The 23,313-nt window shown below is 31.8% G+C and overlaps 1 protein-coding gene across 1 annotated transcript in view; it reads left to right on the top strand.

Annotated features, from left to right (window-relative positions):
• The first annotated feature begins 1,854 nt into the window (after nt 1–1,854).
• The window catches only part of LOC134727740 (putative ankyrin repeat protein RF_0381), a 296,205-nt gene continuing 274,746 nt past the window's right edge, over nt 1,855–23,313 (top strand). Inside the window, exons 1-10 of the mRNA XM_063592127.1 lie at nt 1,855–1,980; nt 2,427–2,528; nt 3,199–3,300; nt 3,954–4,055; nt 4,726–4,827; nt 5,481–5,582; nt 6,253–6,354; nt 13,606–13,707; nt 14,868–14,969; nt 17,120–17,221. Coding sequence (XP_063448197.1) covers nt 1,855–1,980; nt 2,427–2,528; nt 3,199–3,300; nt 3,954–4,055; nt 4,726–4,827; nt 5,481–5,582; nt 6,253–6,354; nt 13,606–13,707; nt 14,868–14,969; nt 17,120–17,221 — 1,044 coding nt within the window. The remainder of the gene's footprint in view (nt 1,981–2,426; nt 2,529–3,198; nt 3,301–3,953; nt 4,056–4,725; nt 4,828–5,480; nt 5,583–6,252; nt 6,355–13,605; nt 13,708–14,867; nt 14,970–17,119; nt 17,222–23,313) is intronic.

Raw genomic sequence — 23,313 nt, 5'->3', positions numbered from 1 at the left:
GATTTGTTAATTTCGCTCCTTTACTTTCGTTAACACGTAACATATATTAATAAGAAATATATTAATTAAGTGTATCTAATTAATCTTATTTGTGATATCTTGACATAATCAAATTGTTATTAGAAAGAACAGATACAGATCCAAACAAAGTACACAAGGTATGAAATGTAGATCTAGTCAATGTTGGAATCCTTTGTTTATATAACTCAGACAACAATCGAATTTAAACCCTGCAGACGATTTCGCTAGTAAAATATGTACACAACTTTGCAACATACTTTAATATTGAAACGGCAAAAGATGTTATGAAGCAAAACAAGTCAAATGCTAAGAGGAACACATCTTCTGTTTATTTATACTTTGCTGTTAATTGTAAGTTTGCTTAAGGATCGGGTAGTAACTAAAGTATGAATATCTCAGATCGTGATGAATATTTACCTTTAAAATTCCGATTTATATTTTTAACAATTATTTACTATTTGTTGCCTTGTTTTTGTTATTATATTTGTATTTAATTTAATGGATTAATTAGCTATTATACAAATAATGACACATGTATTTGTTTCTTGGATTTTGTTAAAGATTTGATAATATTTTTATAATATTGGTATTTAGTTTGATGGATTAGTTAACTATAAGCTTAAAAGTCTACAAACAATAACACATGGACAAATGGACAAATGGACAAGTTTCATATACAACATGTACATTATTATTTGGTTTACCTATTCAAAGTTTGGTTCTAACTTTTACATTTATAAAAGGTTGAAAAAAAAGAACGGAATTCAATTCTATTTTTGAAAACTAAAATGTTAAGATTTTTGAAAAACATCACATTTTTAGTCTGTCATCTTAATTCCTTCGCATACTACTGTCACTATTGCAACCATCTGTTTTCAGGATGATGATACTCTCTTACAGTTAGCTGTTAAAGGTGGATATATCGACATAGTCATATTGTTATTAGAACAAACAGATATAGATCCAAACAAAGTAAATGAGGTATGAAATGTAGTTTTAGTCAATATTTTAGAGATTTGTTAATTTCGCTCCTTTACTTTCGTTAACACGTAACATATATTAATAAGAAATATATTAATTAAGTGTATTTAATTAATCTTATTTGTGATTACCCTTTGAGTAAAATGTGAACAGCGACAGTATATTGCTTAGGTCCGTGCATTTGTAAGCCATGCGATAGATCATTCCGACCATTACATTTTATGACATGGACTTGATTTTACATTTGTCTTCTGACAATGGGGAGGACAAGAATATACCTAGCAATGAGAATGTTATTATATACACATTCAAGTAAAACTAAATGCACATTTTCAGTCTCAGAGTTATAACGATTAAAAAAAAGGTTTTTAATGATTTAAAGCGGGCATATTTGGTTACGGTTTTTCATTTAAATTATCAAAAATAAAATCACAAAATATCTACTTCCGAGGAAAATTCAAAACGGAAAGTAGTCCGTTATCAAATATCAAAATCAAAAACTCAAACACATCAAACGAATGGATGACAACTGTCATATTCCTGACTTTGTACAGGCATTTTCTTATGTAGAAAATGGTTGATCAAACCTGGATTTTAATCAAATTATTTTGTAAAGTCTGTCATGTTCGGACCTTAGTATAATACTGTTATTATTGCAACTGTTTTAAGGATGATGATACTATCTTACACTTAGCTGGTAAAGGTGGATATCTTGACATAGTCAAATTGTTATTAGAAAGAACAGATACAGATCCAAACAAAGTAAACAAGGTATGAAATGTAGATCCAGTCAGTGTTGAAATTTTTTGTTTATATAACTCAGACAACCATCGAATTTAAACCATGCAGACGATGTCGGTAGAAAAATATGTACACAACTTTGCAAAATACTTTAATATTGAAACGGCAAAAGATGTTATGAAGCAAAACAAGTCAAATGCTAATAGGAACACATCTTCTGTTTATTTAGACTTTGCTGTAAAGTGTTAGTTTGCTTAAGGATCAGGTAGTGACTTAAGTATGAAAATCTCAGATTTTGATGAATATTTACCTTTAAAATTCCGATTTATATTTTCAACAATTTTTCACTATTTGTTGCTTTGTTTTTGTTAAAGATTTGATAAGATTTTTTTTTATATTTGTATTTAAAGTGATGGATTAGTTAACTATAAGCTTAAAAGTCTATAAATAATAACACATAAACAAATGGACAAGTTTCATATACAACAAGTATATTATTAAGGGGTTTACCTATCCAAAGTTTGGCACGAAATTTTACATTTATAAAAGGTTGAAAAAAAGGAACGGATTTCAATTCTATTTTTGAAAACTAAAATGTAGACTGTTGAAAAACATCACATTTTTAGTCTGTCATCTTTTGGCCTTTGCATAATACTGTCATTATTGCAACCAACTGTTTTCAGGATGATGATACTCTCTTACACTTAGCTGTTAAAGGAGGATATATCGACATAGTCAAATTGTTATTAGAACAAACAGATATAGATCCAACTAAAGTAAATAAGGTATGAAATGTAGTTATAGTCAATATTTTAGAGATGTGTTAATTTCGCTCTTTAACTTTTCCGTTCACACTTAACATATATATAAGAAATATATTAATTTAGTGTATTTAATTAAACTTATTTGTGATTACCCTTTGATTAAAATGTGAACAGCGACAGTATATTGCTTAGATCCGTGTATTTTTAAGCGTTCGCGATAGATCATTTCGACCATTACATTTTATGACATGGACTTGATTTTACATTTGTCTTCTGACAATGGGGAGGACAAGAATATACCTAGCAATGAGAATGTTATTATATACACATTCAAGTAAAACTAAATGCACATTTTCAGTCTCAGAGTTATAACGATTAAAAAAAAGGTTTTTAATGATTTAAAGCGGGCATATTTGGTTACGGTTTTTCATTTAAATTATCAAAAATAAAATCACAAAATATCTACTTCCGAGGAAAATTCAAAACGGAAAGTAGTCCGTTATCAAATATCAAAATCAAAAACTCAAACACATCAAACGAATGGATGACAACTGTCATATTCCTGACTTTGTACAGGCATTTTCTTATGTAGAAAATGGTTGATCAAACCTGGATTTTAATCAAATTATTTTGTAAAGTCTGTCATGTTCGGACCTTAGTATAATACTGTTATTATTGCAACTGTTTTAAGGATGATGATACTATCTTACACTTAGCTGGTAAAGGTGGATATCTTGACATAGTCAAATTGTTATTAGAAAGAACAGATACAGATCCAAACAAAGTAAACAAGGTATGAAATGTAGATCCAGTCAGTGTTGAAATTTTTTGTTTATATAACTCAGACAACCATCGAATTTAAACCATGCAGACGATGTCGGTAGAAAAATATGTACACAACTTTGCAAAATACTTTAATATTGAAACGGCAAAAGATGTTATGAAGCAAAACAAGTCAAATGCTAATAGGAACACATCTTCTGTTTATTTAGACTTTGCTGTAAAGTGTTAGTTTGCTTAAGGATCAGGTAGTGACTTAAGTATGAAAATCTCAGATTTTGATGAATATTTACCTTTAAAATTCCGATTTATATTTTCAACAATTTTTCACTATTTGTTGCTTTGTTTTTGTTAAAGATTTGATAAGATTTTTTTTTATATTTGTATTTAAAGTGATGGATTAGTTAACTATAAGCTTAAAAGTCTATAAATAATAACACATAAACAAATGGACAAGTTTCATATACAACAAGTATATTATTAAGGGGTTTACCTATCCAAAGTTTGGCACGAAATTTTACATTTATAAAAGGTTGAAAAAAAGGAACGGATTTCAATTCTATTTTTGAAAACTAAAATGTAGACTGTTGAAAAACATCACATTTTTAGTCTGTCATCTTTTGGCCTTTGCATAATACTGTCATTATTGCAACCAACTGTTTTCAGGATGATGATACTCTCTTACACTTAGCTGTTAAAGGAGGATATATCGACATAGTCAAATTGTTATTAGAACAAACAGATATAGATCCAACTAAAGTAAATAAGGTATGAAATGTAGTTATAGTCAATATTTTAGAGATGTGTTAATTTCGCTCTTTAACTTTTCCGTTCACACTTAACATATATATAAGAAATATATTAATTTAGTGTATTTAATTAAACTTATTTGTGATTACCCTTTGATTAAAATGTGAACAGCGACAGTATATTGCTTAGATCCGTGTATTTTTAAGCGTTCGCGATAGATCATTTCGACCATTACATTTTATGACATGGACTTAATTGCACATTTGTCTTCTGACAATGGGGAGGACAAGAATTCACCTGGCAATGAGAATGTTATTATATACACATTCAAGTAAAACTAAATGCTCATTTTCAGTCTCAGAGTAATAACAATTTAAAAACGGGTTTTAAATAAATAATTTAAAGCGTGCATTCTTACGGTTTTTTTATTTAAATTATCAAAAATTAAATCACAAAATATCGACCTCCGAGGAAAATTCAAAACGGAAAGTAGTCCGTTATCAAATATCAAAATCAAAAACTCAAACACATCAAACGATTGGATGACAACTGTCATATTCCTGACTTTGTACAGGCATTTTCTTATGTAGAAAATGGTTGATCAAACCTGGATTTTAATCAAATAATTTTGTTAAGTCTGTCATCTTTAGACCTTAGTATAATACTGTGAATTTTTATACTGTTTCAGGATGATGATACTATCTTACACTTAGCTGTTAAAGGTGGATATCTTGACATAGTCAAATTGTTATTAGAAAGAACAGATACAGATCCAAACAAAGTAAACAAGGTATGAAATGTAGATCCAGTCAGTGTTGAAATTTTTTGTTTATATAACTCAGACAACCATCGAATTTAAACCATGCAGACGATGTCGGTAGAAAAATATGTACACAACTTTGCAAAATACTTTAATATTGAAACGGCAAAAGATGTTATGAAGCAAAACAAGTCAAATGCTAATAGGAACACATCTTCTGTTTATTTAGACTTTGCTGTAAAGTGTTAGTTTGCTTAAGGATCAGGTAGTGACTTAAGTATGAAAATCTCAGATTTTGATGAATATTTACCTTTAAAATTCCGATTTATATTTTCAACAATTTTTCACTATTTGTTGCTTTGTTTTTGTTAAAGATTTGATAAGATTTTTTTTTATATTTGTATTTAAAGTGATGGATTAGTTAACTATAAGCTTAAAAGTCTATAAATAATAACACATAAACAAATGGACAAGTTTCATATACAACAAGTATATTATTAAGGGGTTTACCTATCCAAAGTTTGGCACGAAATTTTACATTTATAAAAGGTTGAAAAAAAGGAACGGATTTCAATTCTATTTTTGAAAACTAAAATGTAGACTGTTGAAAAACATCACATTTTTAGTATGTCATATTTTGGCCTTTGCATAATACTGTCATTATTGCAACCAACTGTTTTCAGGATGATGATACTCTCTTACACTTAGCTGTTAAAGGAGGATATATCGACATAGTCAAATTGTTATTAGAACAAACAGATATAGATCCAACTAAAGTAAATAAGGTATGAAATGTAGTTATAGTCAATATTTTAGAGATGTGTTAATTTCGCTCTTTAACTTTTCCGTTAACACTTAACATATATATAAGAAATATATTAATTTAGTGTATTTAATTAAACTTATTTGTGATTACCCTTTGATTAAAATGTGAACAGCTACAGTATATTGCTTAGATCCGTGTATTTTTAAGCGTTCGCGATAGATCATTTCGACCATTACATTTTATGACATGGACTTAATTGCACATTTGTCTTCTGACAATGGGGAGGACAAGAATTCACCTGGCAATGAGAATGTTATTATATACACATTCAAGTAAAACTAAATGCTCATTTTCAGTCTCAGAGTAATAACAATTTAAAAACGGGTTTTAAATAAATAATTTAAAGCGTGCATTCTTACGGTTTTTTTATTTAAATTATCAAAAATTAAATCACAAAATATCGACCTCCGAGGAAAATTCAAAACGGAAAGTAGTCCGTTATCAAATATCAAAATCAAAAACTCAAACACATCAAACGATTGGATGACAACTGTCATATTCCTGACTTTGTACAGGCATTTTCTTATGTAGAAAATGGTTGATCAAACCTGGATTTTAATCAAATAATTTTGTTAAGTCTGTCATCTTTAGACCTTAGCATAATACTGTGAATTTTTATTCTGTTTCAGGATGATGATACTATCTTACACTTAGCTGTTAAAGGTGGATATCTTGACATAGTCAAATTGTTATTAGAAAGAACAGATACAGATCCAAACAAAGTAAACAAGGTATGAAATGTAGATCTAGTCAGTGTTGGAATCCTTTGTTTATATAACTCAGACCACCATCGAATTCAAACCCTGCAGACGATTTCGCTAGTAAAATATGTACACAACTTTGCAACATACTTTAATATTGAAACGGCAAAAGATGTTATGAAGCAAAACAAGTCAAATGCTAAAAGGAACAAATCTTCCGTTTATTTATACTTTGCTGTTAAGTGTTAGTTTGCTTAGGGATCAGGTAGTGACTATAGTATGAATATCTCAGATTTTGATGAATATTTACGTTTAACAGTCCGATTTATATTTTCAACAATTTTTCACTGTTTGTTGCTTTGTTTTTGTTAAAGATTTGATAAGATTATTTTATATATTTGTATTTAATTCTATTGATTAGTTAACTATAAGCTTAAAAGTGTACAAGCAATAACACATGGACAAATGGACAAGTTTCATATACAAAATGTATATTATTAAGGGTTTACTTATCCAAAGTTTGGCTCTAAACTTTGCAAAATACTTTAATATTAAAACGGCAAAAGAAAACCAATCTTGAATTCAAGTAAAATTGTTTTTCTATGACTGCGCCAATTTTTGGCCATGAACCATTATTGAAATCAAACTCTTTTAATTATCGACTTTTTCCTATTCGGTCACCGCACTATTTAATTAATTACTGAGCAAAAAAGAAAATTTATTTATGCCTATTTAGAAAAAGCTGCATCCAATTACATGTTTACTTATCTTATTTCCTGATGTGAATTCCTAGTATTGCAATTATCAACAAGTCTCAATATTCCATTTTTTCCCAGTATTCAAACTGTTCAGGTCATTCTGTATTGATCACGATTTCATATCATGTCTGTCATTCAGATTGAGTATATTTTCGCACGGTCAAATATGTCAAATGTAATTTCTTCACGCACAGAGGCTAAACTGTCGTCGTTCTATACTGAAATATTGGTCAATTTTAACGAAATGGTAAGTAGCAATTTTCTTTCACTAAATAATTCAAAATTTGGTGACTATGTTGAACGCATCTATCCCATCGAACTAGAGACCCTCTGGTGGATCGCTATCCTTGCCGTGGTCGGGGGGGAGGGGTTGCGTGTCTCAGTGACCCCAAGAGCTATTCCAGCTGGAGCTTCGTTTCCTGGTAGGGTTACCCATGCGGGACAGGTCGAAGGGTAGAGACCAGACTAAAGTGATCTGAACATCGTGGGATGCCCGATGTTTTGAATAAAATAGGCACTCCAACCCGTTGGTTGTGGGTTGCTACCCGTGTCGGTGGTTGACTAAATCCTTGCGGATGAGGGCTATAGCCAGACTCCTTACGGTCAGAAAATACCCGGACGGACGAGACTATAGTTCAATAGGCTGCTTTGGCACCGGTATCATCTAAACGGGAGGTCGGATGGACCCGGTTCGATCAATCGGCTGGTGATGTCGAGCCCTTCAGTAAATCCTCCACAATAAGCTTTCTTGTAACAATTTTCATTATATACACATGTGTTTTAAATTAAACTATTTATATTTCGGATAACTGAAAAAGGCGATGGCTTATGGGCCAATCAAGTGGTAAGCTTTCTATTTTGCCTGATGGGTACGCTCTGCTTGAGTATACAATTCTGGGAACATCTGCTGCTTTCCGCAGTGGAGGATCTTAGGGGCTAATTTAGGGGACCAGCTACATTATATATTGGAGCTCGTTCTCAGCATTAGCACTTGATCCTGGTTCGCCATGGAAACCCAGCATCGCCCTTGTAGGCACTCCTAGGTGGATGGATGACAAGAATGGTGAATCTTTCTCATTTTCATGTGGCACAACAAAACCAACCCTCTAAATCAGTTTTAATACATAAGTAAAAAACATTTGATGATTCAGTGCTCTGTCGGGAAAATGACAGTTGGCCTAGATTTATTGTAATAAAAGGAACAGATGAAAAACCAATTTCAAAAATATCACCCTTTGCAATTCACAAACAAATTCAAAGTGTTGCTGGTACTGTCAAAAAGTTTCAAAAATGAGATCTGGCAATTTGTTGGTTGAATGCTCCTACAAAAGTGAATGAACAAATTTGCTTACAATGACTACAATAACAAACTTTTCTGCTTCTGCCTCTCCTCAAACCAGTTGGAACAGATGTAAGGGGATAATTCGAGACAGAAGTCAATACCTTGGTGACCTTACTGTGGAAGAAATCTGTTAGAAACTGTCAAGCCAAGGTGTAACTGATGTTGTTAGATTTCAAATAAAAAAAGAATGGAAACATAATCAAATTAAATACTTATCTTTTGACCTTTATAACTCCAACTCCTCCTCCATCTATTACTTTAGGTTTCTTCGGAACCAGAGTTGACATGTTTATCCCTAATCCAATTCGATGCTTCACGTGTCAAAAGTTTGGCCATGAAAGCAAACAATGTCGTGGTACGCAGCGATGCTTCAAGTGTTTTGACTAAGGACACGGGGTAACAAACTGTAACTCTAGTTCTTCTAAATGCGTAAACTGTGGTGAATCCCATTTTTCATCGTCCAGGGACTGCCCTGTTTACCTTAAAGAAAAACATATTATTAAAATTCAAACAGAAAGAAACATAAGTTACCCAGAAGCTAAACAGAAAGTTTCTGTTTCGAATGATCTTCTTGTTTCAAACAGACCATCGTACGACAGCAAAGTTGTCCGCTCATTCATTCACGAGAATACATAGGACATAGCCGATAGATGCTGATACATTTAAAATGCTGCCTGTTTGAACAGAACCTACCGATAAAATATTAATTGTAAGAAAACTTGTATCTTCTAAAACCAGTACTCAGTCAACTCAATCTTCCTTACAAAACTCAATGTCATCACCTAAAAAAATTAAAAAAAGAATTAAAAAAAGAAAGAAACTGTTAAATCAGAAAGTTGGGACGGTGAATCTGTCTGGGATCTTCCCAGTGACATAGATGATTCTTCCACCTCCAATAGTCTTCCTTCATCTGCATCTAAAAAGTTATCTTCTACATCCGGTACATAGTCTAATAAAGCCCCATCTCCTCTTCGATCTCCAGAAAAGAATGATGTCCACAAGAAGCCAGTAAATACATCCTCTAAGAGGTCTTCTGGTCGCGGGGTAGGGGTCGAGGCCGAGTAAAACCAGCTGCGTTTGGTCCTGGAGATCGACGATTCTCCTCACACAACAGATTTTCAATACTTGTCGAAGAAACTGAAATGGAAATTGAAAGTGTTCCGCAACCCGAAAGATCACAATCTCAGGGTGAGAGAAATAAGAATGCTGGCCAGCTCGACAGCATTCGCCCTTTTATTATTAAATTATGACTAATATCATCCAATGGAATTACCGAGGTCTTAAATTAAATCTTCTCGAGTTAATATTTCTAGTTCAGTAATTTTTACCTATTATATTTGACTTCAAGCAACTCATCTAAAAGACAGTCACAATGTATATTTAAAAGGATACAACATGTATAGCATATTTTCTAACGAAGATGAACGTGCTGCAGGCGGATCATTCATTTTTGTGAGGAACAACGTCATTCATAGCACAGTTCAACTCACCACGTATCTGCAGGCAATTCAATTATAGATAAAGCTAAACTCAAAAACCTAACTGATCAATTACCCTCACCATTTATACTTAAGGGCGACTTCAATGCCCACAATCCATTGTGGGGTAGCAAGTCTCATAATGTCAAAGGTAAGATCATTGAGGACTTTGTCTCTCAAGAAGGATTATGCATTGTTAATGATGGATCTTATACTTATCTTCATCCTGGAAACGGTACTTATTCTCCTATTGATATCACTACTTGCGATCCCTTTCTTCTTCTGGATTATTCATGATGTGTTCATGATGATCTATATATGTGGAAGTGAACACTTTCCAATAGTACTTGAACATATTTTTACTTCTACCCAACAGAGAATACCACGTTGGAAACTTGACAAGGCGGACTGGTCCTTGTTTGAGAATCTCTGTCAAGCGGAACTTCAGTCAAAGATGTTTGAGACTGTACAAGATCCAATTTTAACTTTTAATACAGTTTTAACGTCAATTGCTGACAGAACTATTCCTTAGACCTCGGCAATTCCGAAACATCACAGCAAACCAGGGTTTGATGACGCTTGTGATTAAGCAATAGTTGAAAAATCTGAAAGACGGTTCAATCAACAACCAACAACGAACAACCTAATTAATTTCTGTATTTTTCGAGTTAAGGCACGGCGGACTTGTAAACAAGCCCGACGAACATCCTGAAAAAAAAATATCTCGGGGATAACATATCGGACTCCGATGACAAACGTTTGGAATATAGTACAAACAAATAAAAGGTAAAAATTCTAACGCCACTGTTAAACATTTGAAAAATGGCAATGATCTATTAACATCTGAAAAGGATATTGCTAACAAGCTTGGTGAAACTTTTGCAAAATCTACATCTAACAACTACAGGGAAGATTTTGAAAAAGTTAAAAAAAAAAAGGAAAAGAAAAAAAAAGAAAACTTTAAATAAAAAAATAGGAAAAAGTCGGGTTGTTGTCGCTTTGACACATTCCCAATTTCCCTTTTCAGTTTAATATTTAACCAAGAGTTAGGATTTTGTCTGATGCTTAGTCCGTTTCTGTGTGTGCTGTATTTTAATGTTGTGTCGTTGTTCTCCTCTTGTATTTAATGCGTTTCCCTCAGTTTTAGTTTGTTACCCCGATTTTGTTTCTTGTCCATGGATTTATGAGTTTTGAATAGCGGTATACTACTGTTGCCTTTATTTACAAATGGTGAGGTTGAAATCATCCCTCCGTAAATGTTACGGACGCCATCACGAGTTGGTTGACCGTTATGGAATAACCGTTTCACAAATGATATCGGATATGTTCCTTACGTCGTTACTACAATCCCCTTCCCTTTTATAAATGTGATTTACCGAATTTGTTATCACATAAGCTACACGACGGGTGCAACACTTGGAGTAGGATCTACTTTACCCTCCCGGAGCACCTGCGATCACCTCTTGTATTTTGTGGGGTTTGTGTTGCTTATTCCTTAGTTTTCTATGTTGTGTCTTGTGTACTAGTGTTTGTCTGTTTGTCTTTTTTTATTTTTAGTTTTGGGTTGTCTGTTTATTTTCGATTTATGAGTTTGACTGTCCTCCTGGTATCTTTCGTTCCTCTTTTAAGGCACGTTCTTCCGTTATGCACATTCGTTACATGTACAACAAATTTGATCTTCCTTCTCAAGTGAACAATTTTAACCTCGCAATATGATTTGCCTGATTGAAATTTGCTTTAGTCGAATCTTTTAATCATCAATATTGAGATCATATGCAATTTAAAAAAAAAATCTTAATAAATTATCAATTTATTCACAGTTCTTGTTGATAATTTTACGTTAAATGAATACTTTCGGTTGATTTTTTGTTAATAAACTGTTGTTTTTTTCTGTGGTCGAGTTGTTGTCTCTTTGACACATTCCCCATTTCCATTCTCAATTTTTACTTAATAAAGGAAATTAAAAAAAAAAACGAGTGCTAGGAGGACGATTGTTTTGTTTTTGCTTACCATTGGTTTTGCAAGCACTCGTCATTTTTCGCTTTTGTCAACAGTATTTCTTTTTGTTTTTTGTCAATAAAATATGTAACATTTAATAAATAATCTTGACTCTGATATGATTTGTCTCTTCATGTTTGTAAATTTGATAAAAAAAAAAACCTATTAAATTAAATACAAATACTTTGAAATGTAATTCTTGCAAAATTTAAAAGTAAAAGAACCATTTCTAAAATTATAGGGCCTAATAATGTCTGTAAATAAGAAATGCCATAGGAACTAATATAACTGCATTTAACTGATCACTGACTTATCATTAATGGTCCGCATTTAACTTGTCTATTCGCAAACTTTATGATATAATAAATGCTAAAGTTACAAGGTCAATAGACCAAGAATTAGCGGACAGAGCCTTATAATTTCCATGGATATAAGATGCATCACAGTGCTTATACAACAGTATTTCAAATATCATTTATTTACCATAAGTTGTTCTCCTTAAACTGACATTATCACACTTTTCAATAAATCTAAACGACACCGCTGTGTTTCTGAGTGTGAAAGGGCATGCATGATTTTATAGCACGCACAAAACAATATTGAAGCTGTTGACAATAGGTGCCCTCTTCATAACTCTTGTTTATCATTTTAAACATGTTATCCAAGCTTCTCCATCAGAAAATTTAGGTCATAGCGACCTAGTTCTTGTTGTAACATATATATATAACCTGTTTAAAAGGGTACATGATCACCAAAAATAACAATAAAATGAACAAATGGAAGATATTATGAATAACAGTTATCCTTCATCAGTATAATCACGATGTAAAATGAATCACTTTCACAATCTTAGAAATTTATACAAAAAAAAAACAGTTTAAGCGAACAGCAGAGACGCTGGTACAAATTAAAATTTTCCAAACACTACGCAAAGACTGCAATGATATGCTTAAATAAAATTTGTGATATGAGCTGGCACAACTCAAAATTCCACAGATTACGACAGTTAAGATGTTATAACAACTGCGTGGACATTTTTTCCCAAAAAACAGCACTGGCCGATCTAAGTTGGTATACTTTTTTTCAAATTTGACAACGGTAGAGCAATTATATCAGAGACTGCGTATTTAAACATCCGAAGTAAATAGCAGTTTAATAATGATTATAAAAATTAATCAAATTTTATTTACTAAAGTAAAATAAAAATGATGGCAGGAAAAATGAGTGATGGTAGGGAAAATTAGTGACCCATTCTACGTTGTTTCATGTATGCCCTCTGGGGAAACTAACATCAATTTTCTTATCCAAAACCTTTCCCGAGCAAGTCTGTCGGCCCTTGACCAACCAAAGTTGTGGTCTTTGATTGTGATGGTAAGGTTTTTGAGATCAGTTTGAGCGTGTAAAAATGATATCAAATGACGACTTACGTGGAGGGTGGAGTTCGGACTTGAAGGTTCAGTCACTTCGAGGACAATTCACGCGTTTGTTGAATGAATGTGATGTTTTGCCAACATACTGCATGCTTCATCGACACAAAAGAAGGTATACAACATTATGCATGTTCTAGGTTTTGCAAGTTACATTACAAAACATAGTGTACACAGATCCAGTGGAGTGGCAAGTATTAAACTGAATATCAAGCAGGCTCATGTATTGTTTACATTTTTGCGTAAATACTGAAAAAAATTCAATCTTTATGTTTCAGGATGGGGACACTGTTTTACACATAGCTGCTAGAAGAGGACAACTTGAAATTGTCCAATTGCTATCAACAATCTCACGTATAGACCCCAATCAAAAGAATAAGGTATGAGGTACTTCTTATTTTTATGGGTGTCATTTCAACTGTTCGAATTGCTATTATTCATCTTGCGCAACCGTTAACACATAGACATGTTTTTTTTTTATTAAAGCTGTACCACTATTCTCTTACTACTTCCGATTTCCGAGCTTAAATTTAAGTTTTGTAACAATGAGATTTTCGATTTTTTTTGTAACATTTACATTATTTTATGCATACCAATCTGTTAAATAACCCTATGTTGCCAACGAAAACAATCTAGGGTTCGTCGTAATCGAACTTTGTAAGTACTTTCTTTATTTGATGTACTATCTATTATCGATACAAGCGACTATACACAATCGTTTATATGTGTAGGTATTCAAATAAGACAACTTGCCTGAATGAACTACTTTGCATATATATGCGTGTACAATACACAGAAAAAATAGAAATTGCGGGTACTTTATTTAGTTTTTGAGGTGCTAGCAGCTGAAACTAACAAACATGTTAGATAAAACAAAAGAAATACATACTAAGAATACATCTGGAAAAATATGATACCCATTTGAATTTGTTGTTAAATAGTGCATCAGGTGGTGAATCATTTGTTCTCTCTCGAAGACATGTTAGGTAGAAAACAATGAAATACACAAAAAAAAAATCAAAAAAAATCACTCAACACATTAAGGGCATACGATACATTTACAGGGGAGGTAATGACGTTGCTAACGTAAAATGTTTTTTTCGCGATGTCAAACTGTGACATACCGGGAAAAGATGCATGTTTCGACTGATTTGTATCATTCGAACTGATTTAATTTGAAAACGAGTGCATGATCCCGTTTTTTTTTGTTTCATTTTGCAGAGAGATTACGTGAATTAAATTTTATAAAACTGTCAAAAAGTACAATTTTTTTAATGTTGATAAATATACAGCAAAAAATTACGTTTTTTCTCAATTCTTAACGATTTGATAAATATGAGTTATTTCTGTATACAAAATGCATAAGTTTTAAGGATACTTATAAAATACAGAAATTACAAATTATCGAACAATAAACAATTTGTGTTTATCTTTATTTGTTTGTATCTGTAACTTACCAGTAATTAAATGTTGGTATTAAACTGAATATCAATCAGTCTTATGCGTAATTACTGAATATAATTCAATCTTTATGTTTCAGGATGGGGACACTGTTTTACACATAGCTGCTAGAAGAGGACAACTTGAAATTGTCCAATTGCTATTGAAAATCTCACGTATAGACCCAAATCAAAAGAATAAGGTATGAGGTACTTCTTATTTTTATGGGTGTCAATTTAAACTGTTTGAATTGCTATTATTCATCTTGCGCAACCATCATCACATAGACATGTTTTTTTTTTATAATAAAGCTGTACCACTATTCTCTTACTACTTCCGATTTCCCAGCTTAAATTTAAGTTTTGTAACTATGAGATTTTCGAGATTTTTTTTAACATTCACATTATTTTATGCATACCCATCTGTTAAATAACCCTATGTTGCCGACGAAAACAACCTAGGGTTCATCGTAATCGAACGTTGTAAGTACTTTCTTTATTTGATGTACTATCTATTTTCGATACAAGCGACTATACACAATCGTTTATGTAGGTATTAAAATAAGACAATTTGCCTGAATGAACTACTCTGCATATATATGCGTGTACAAATACACAGAAAAAATAGAAATTGCGGATACTTTATTTAGTTTTCGAGGTGCTAGCAGCTGAAACTAACAAACATGTTAGAGAAAACAAAGGAAACAAATACAAAGAAAAAATCTGGAAAATTATGACACCCATTTTAATTTGTTGTTAAATAGTGCATCAAGTGGTGAATCATTTGCTCTCTCTCGAAGAGATGTTAGGTAGAAAACAATGAAATACATAAAAAAAAAAATCACTAGACACATTGAAAACAAATTGAAACGTCCAGTGGCAAATATTATAACATATCATGTTTTTACAAGCAGTTTCAAACCAATGTAGTAGGAGGTTATGACAGCTGTGTCGTTTTTTAAATTCTTTAATATTGCTTAAGGTGTCATTAGTTTTAAATTAATTTATTTCTTACTGTTTCGACGTTTTTTTAGCATTAAAACAGTTATACATTAACGACTGTACCAACTGTTGAGCATTTTCATCAGTCATATTATAACTGTGGCAACCTTCTCGGTGCGTTTTTGTTGTCGATTTAAATTTAAAACAAATCCTTCCAGAGTTGGAACGATTACAAAAGAGGGACGATATATACCAGAAGTACAGCAAAACTCATAAATCTAAAATAAACAAACAAAACCATGGCTAAAAAAATAAAGAAAACAGACAAATAATAGTACAAAAGACACATCATAGAAAACTGAAGTAAAAGCAACAAGAAACCCACCAAAAACTTACAAAATAAGTGCCGCAATAAACTGTTCATTTGCAGTTGATTTGATAATGTACACTTAACAACGAATTGTATTGTGAGCAAACCAAGGTAGTAGGTGGTTGTGAGTATTAAAAACTAAAGCACAAGTATTTAACTCTTGTTTTGGTAGTGTTTGTTGCAGTTATATTTGAATTGTAATTGATTTTCCAATGCTGTTTACCCATATTAGCGGCTTTGTTGAACTTGACTTCATTTAACTTCCGATTGTCAATTGAACACACATGTCATTTGTATATTAAGATGGGAATCGACAACACTTTGTCATACGCATGTTTTCTTTACAAATCTATAAACATACTGCAAATGTACAGTTTCAGTTGCGATTGTTAATTGGTCTCAACATTAATTAGTTTATCGCGTGTATTGTTACCTCATCTTTCTAATCGAATTATTCCAATAAAATTAATATTTTTCTACGTCCGTATGATACTACCAAACAATGTGTGAACATTGCAACCTTTTTATTTCAGTAAACGTACACTCCTTAAAACACAGCTGTTAAAGATGTACCCCTAACCATGGTCCAAACGCTATTTTAGATAAAAAAAATATAGATGCAAATAAAGAAAATCAACACACTTTTTTTCTTAAAATATCCTTTACCAAATCAGGAATATAGCAGTTGTTATCAACTGTCCGTTTCTATTTTTGTTAGCATTCCCTTGGTTTAATTCAGTGTTCCTTTGTTGTTCTGTGGTTTACTTTTTCTTTGCTTAATCGAATTATGGTTATTAAACAGCGGTATACTACTCTCGTCTTTAATTAGAACCGTGAATTTTCATCCTTTTATTTTAGTTCATTAAAAAAAGGATGTCTCAGAAAACATCATGAGACTTTTCTGCAAACACGGTACCCAAATAAGTTGGTTTCGCGTATTGTTGGCTAGTATTTCGTATTTTTGTATGAGACTTATTTTCAAAAAGTTGTTCATATCTATACCTTCGACTATTTTTGTGATCAATGCACTTTTGTTTTCAGAGAGGCGACTCTCCCTTACACTCAGCTGTTAAACATGGATATTTTGACACAGTCAAACTGTTATTAAAAAGAACAGATATAGATGTAAACTGTGTAAATAAGGTATGTAATATTTTTCGCACCAGGGCTGTACACACTTGAACATTTCCACAGTTTGATAATCTCACTACAGCTACAGCTTTCAAGGATTATAAACTTTTATCCTGAATGAAATCTGATAAACGACAGCTTATCCATATTGTATTCTATTCTCTAGAATGAGACCTGATAAACAAAAGCTTGTCGTGATTATATACTTTTCATAAAGAGTGAGATTTGATTAACTACAGCGTTTCCTGATTATATATTAGTATCTAAAATGAGATTGTATCCACATAAGCTTGTCGTGATTATATAGTTTTATAAAGAAGGTAATCTGATAAACTACTGCTTTTCCTGATTATAAACTATTATCTAGAATGAGATCTGATAAACAACAGCTTCTCCTGATTATATGCCTTTTTAAAGAATTATATCTGATAAACTATAGCTTCTCCTGATTATATACTATTATCTAGAATGAGATCTGATAAACTACAGTTTCTCCTATTTATATGTTTTTATAAAGAATTAGATTTGATAAAATACATTTTTTCTCAGATAAACTAATATTTAGAAAGAGATCTCATAAACTCCAGCTTGCCCTGATTATATACTTTTCTAAAGAATGAAACCTGATTACATACAGCTTTTCCTGATAAAATAGTATTTTCTAGAATGAGATCTGATTATCTACAGCTTTCGCTTATTATCTTTCTAGATATTAGTTTATCAGGAAAAGTTTGCGGTTATTATATAGTATCTGACACTTTTTTTTAAATGAGATTGGATAACCTACAGCTTGTCCTTATTATATACTATTTTCTAGAATAAAGTCTGATAAACTACAGCTTGACCTTTGTATATACTATCTGACTATTATCTGGATGGAGATCGGATAAACTACATCTGGTCCTTATTATATACTATTATCTATTATGAGATCTGATTAAACTACAGTTTGCCCTGATTATATACTATCTGACTATTGTTAAGAATAAGATCTAATAAACAACAGCTTGCCCTGATTATATATGCTTTCATCTACATCGAGATCTGATAAACTAAATCTTGCCCTGATTATATAACATTATCAAGAATAAGATATGATAACTGACAGCTTGCCCTAATTATATTTCATTATCTTACATCAGATCTGATAAACTACAGTATTTCCTGATTATATACTTTTTGTCTAGAAGGAGATCAGATACTGTACAGCTTGTCCTTTTTATCAACGATTATTTAGATATTATCTAGAATCAGATCTGATAAACTACAGCTTGTTCTGCGATCTGATAAACTACAGCTGCTTGTACTGATTATATATTATTATACAGAATACGATCTTATAAACTACAGTTTTTCCTTTTTATAAACGATTATTTAGATATTATCTAGAATTAGATCTGATAAACTACAGCTTTTCCTGATTATATACTTTTCCCTATAATCAGATCTTATAAACTACAGCTTCTCCTGATTAAATACTATTATCTAGAATGAGATCGGATAAACTACAGCTGCTCTGTCTTTTATCAACTCTTTTTCAATAACACACTAGATATATAGTAATGTATCTCCAAAGTAATTTTTCAAAAACAAACTGTTGTAAAAAGAAGCATATTTTTTTCTCTCTTTTAATATCTGTATTGACGTTGTCTAAAATACTAATATTTTATGAGATAATATGAAAAGGTATACTAAGAACCCTATTATGTAAGGGTCTTTTTTAAATCAAATAAAAAGTATGAAAAGTTAGAAAAACTAGAAAAAAGATTTAAAAAATGCTTTCTTTAAAATGATAAATCATTTGAAAACTAAGAAACAGCAACCCTGAACAGAAACTAGTAAAAAGCATCGCAATGACATGTGTAATAAATCTGTAACTAAGATTAACGCAAGACTTGGTATAACATTTTGCTACTTTTGCATCTATTTCTACAGATAACGATGCTTCACGGATACTTATTGAATAGAACTACTTTTTGATGACATTTTTTAAGTAGAATAAGATAATGCAATTGACAAATTAAAATCTGGTTAAAGTCCTCGACTAGATCATTTTAGCAAAGAGATGCTTAAGGCAGCTCAATGTCATATTAATACAATTTTACTTAATTTGTTTAATGTAGACTTTACCTCTGGTATATAACCCATTAAATGTACAGACAAGTTTTGGCTATCCAATAATAAAAGCAAACGATGGATAAAAGCTAGAGGAATAGCTATAAACAAAAACATTGGTTAACTAAGTTAATATTTATTTTTTTATAATACTGTGAAATTTGTTGTTGCAGTTAAAAAAAAGCTTGATATCTTAAAGTCTCTGTATTTTATTTTTCTTAGGAAAATCAGGATAATTTGACAATCTTTACAGCTCTGAAATACATGCAAAAAAGTAAAGTTTGTACATATGTTTGCGTAAACCAACAAATACATTTATGTGCCACGTCTAATCAATTACAAAGATAAACACATTACGGGTGATAGAGGTTAGGAGTGTGGAAAAATTAATTCCCTGTTCTCCTTATATTTGAAAGAATATAAGGATTAAACGTCTTTTTAAAGGATTTTATTGGTTTATAAATTGGACCAAGTCACACACAATTATATCATATGTTTATTTGTTTTTGAGTTAATAGACATGTTACGAAAAGGTATATTCACGACGCTGAGGTTTACAAATTACATTTTAAATGTGGGGTTGTGTCAAAACACAAAAGAGATTACATGTGTATACATTGAATATAATTTAAAAGCCTGCATTCATCCTTTTGGAGGAAATTCCGTATGGAACGAATATTCAATAACATTTTTACCATAAACAATATGAGAATTGAGAGCAATGCAAAAAATGAGAGAAGGGACGTTCATGTAAATGCAGTAGATGTGCGGGGCAACAGAGACACGGGGTACAGTCATACGTGTGTGAATTCTTCGGCGAGCCCTTAAAAGGTCTTTCAAATAATCTGGTATTATAATCTATTTTATACCTGCTGTGAATAAGTTTCTTACGGTAATTTTAATAAAGTTATGAAAAGCAAACAAAGGAGTGTATGCATTTCGATCCACTTGTTTACCACCTATTTTTTTTTATTTTAACGGGGGTCTATTTTAAAACACCTTAAACAGGATTTTGTTTTACAATTTCAACTTGAAACTTGTTGCATTATAGTTTTAGGAAATTTACTCGCGATCATATAGCTTCGAATACATGTTTTTTTTTCCTTTATTTTCTTACAACGTTGTCTTAATTTGAACAGTTACAGCTCAATTTGTATTTTCTTTATAAGAGGTTTGTGATTTATTGATTGTTGGTTGCTTTACATCCAGTTGCAAATATTTCATGCGCGTTCAGAACGGTAAGAGGTTTGTGTAATACATACCCCACTACTCACCGGTTGAACATCCCTGCAGCGTTTCAAATGCATGATAGCATAATGACTTTGCATTTACACCTTAACGCCACTTTATGCAAATATTTTGTATTTTATAAATTCCTGAAACGTTTTGTCGAAATTCGCCAACCGTTTCATTAAAAAATGACGATAGTAAAAATAACACCGATGATCGATGGGTCTTTTCTCTATTTAAGATAACAATGATTGGGGTTCCCTAAAAATAATTATGGCGTTTTTATATCAAATCTGTTGGATGTGTACCTAGTACTACTCTATGGAGGTATCTTTTTTCAGGGAGGGGGAGGGGCAAGGATTCAATTTGAAAAAGGCAGGACAGGAGTTTCGAGATTAAAAAAAAGGCAGAATGAGCAACTTCACACAAAATAGGCAGGATGACAATTCATGTCAATAAAATTAACGGTACCAATTTTCTTGCACCAGATGCGCATTTCGACAATACATGTCTCTTCAGTGATGCTCGTGGCCAAAATATTTGAAATCCAAAGCTTATATAAAGGATGAAGAGCTATAATCCAAAAGGTCCAAAAAGAATAGCCAAATCAGTCAAACAAGGCTGAATAAACTAATAAAAAGTCCGGATAAAATAAGGCGATAAAAAGGCAGGAAATATATAACAAAAATGGTAAAGCCCGCAATACTTTTCATTAGCCTGTCCTAAGTCAGGGGCCTGTAGTTCAGTGGTGGTATTTAGCTACTGTCTGTCATATATGTTCTTCGAAAATGTTTACCCCTACAGACGCCACCAACTTGGAAGCTTAACCACGAGTAGAAAGAAGAAAATGTTAACAAATGAATTTTCTATATCAGAGTGTCGGATATATGTCGAACACGCTATAAAGCACTTAAAAACTTTCAGTCATTGGAAGCTTATGAAGACACCGGAGAGAGAAAAATCTACCAGACTATAGAGCTCTGTGTATGATTAGTGGAGCGACAGAATGAACTTTTTCAGGAACTGTAATACAACAATAAAACTAATGTCTATTTAGCTTAATATGTATATATTATAAATCTATAATCGAATTAACTTGTATAACTCTCAGTCCCCCCTTTTCTAGCCCACCCCCTCCTTCACGAATACACTTTTTATGTCTTATGATAGCCAAAAATGATATCACAAAAGCAATTACCATCATAGTATGTTACATTATGATGTTCTAGATAAATGTGATTTGAATTTACCAAGACGCACAAGATTAAAATTTTACCTGTTTAAATTATAATCAATGTTTTGACACCGTCTCTTAATTTAAAGTCTAATTTGTCAACCTCAGCGTCGAGAATAAACCTTTTCGTAACATGTCTAATAAAAAGATAAAAAGAACTCAATCCAATACTACCCTTATTTCAAATAATTACAAACAATATATTTATAGGGACAACAGGACGCAAATTGTATGGTAACCCAGGTGTGTTCCTGATGAATAATTAGGCAGTTTCTTTATATGATTAAGCTTTTAACATGTTTAAAACTTGTCAACATTAAATATAAAGTTAACCCAGATGCTTCGGATCAGTAAGCAGTTTATGTATACTCGCCTGTTTAAATATATGATAAATCGTATAAAACTCTACTTATATCATTCCTCGGGCATTAAGGATTCTAAAATTGTATCGTTAACGTTTGCCTATACACAATCAATAAAAAGAACACAGGCTTTGTAGTGTTTTGTTTCTGTAAGCTGTAGATCAGCATAGATACATGTACTGTTGTCTATTGATAAAACAAGTCTGATCAAAATCAATTTAGGCGTGTAAAATTGTATAAGCAATAACCCATGAGCGTAATACCTATATATATTATAAAGGTCTATATAACTGTCCTGAGTGTTCTTTCGTTTATTTGTACTGTATTTGTGTCACGTTTTATTGTCATATTAGCGGTATTTGTAAAATTGCCTAATAAGCAGTAGGTTTAGCTGGCGATAAAACCAGGTTCAAAACCACCATTTTGTGTTAAACTGTCCTGTTCCAAGTCAAAAATATGGCAGTTGTTATCAACTAGTCTGTTTGGTGTTTGTGTTTGTAACAGTGCAGTGTTTGTGTTATTCCGTTGTTTTTCTCTTAATATAGTTGATGTGTTTCCCTAAGTTTTGGTTTGTGACCCGGGTTTGTTTTCTCTTCCTGGATTTATGACTATTTATCAGCAGTTTACTACTGTTGGCTTTATCTATACTTATCTTAACTTCGACTCTATAGTAAAAAGCTTGAAAAAAAAAATAGATTTCTATTTTTTCCTGAAAACTAAAGTGCTAATGTTTTAAAAAAAAAACAGCAGCTTGTCCATCATTTATGTTCGAAGAATATTTATTTTATTTTCAGTTAGATCATATACTAATATTGTAGGTCTAAATCCATCAATGGAAATGCAATTTAAAAATATTAATGAATTCAGTCTATACTAGGATTATGCAAGGCGAACGGCTAAACGCGAGAAAGAAGACGTAGATAATCTTTCTGAAAGGATTAAGGCTGTTAGGTCGTTAATACAAATCAGAATTAATAAACTGAATGAGTCTATCAATATCCATGCTACGTCAATCTGTAAAGACCGAAATGTTGAAAAACACTGTTCATACTTCTATGACAAATATGTTGTTGTCACCGTAGATAAAGTTCTTATCAACATCGTTTTTTGTGTGTAAATCTCATTTCATAAACTGCTTGATAAATGAATTAGGTTTTGCCAAT

Source organism: Mytilus trossulus, chromosome 8 (assembly GCF_036588685.1).
Source record: "Mytilus trossulus isolate FHL-02 chromosome 8, PNRI_Mtr1.1.1.hap1, whole genome shotgun sequence".
In the NCBI taxonomy this organism is placed as follows: Eukaryota; Metazoa; Mollusca; class Bivalvia; order Mytilida; family Mytilidae; genus Mytilus; species Mytilus trossulus.
The sequence above is the reverse complement of the archived record's forward strand: the minus strand, read 5'-3'. Positions and strand labels throughout refer to the sequence as shown.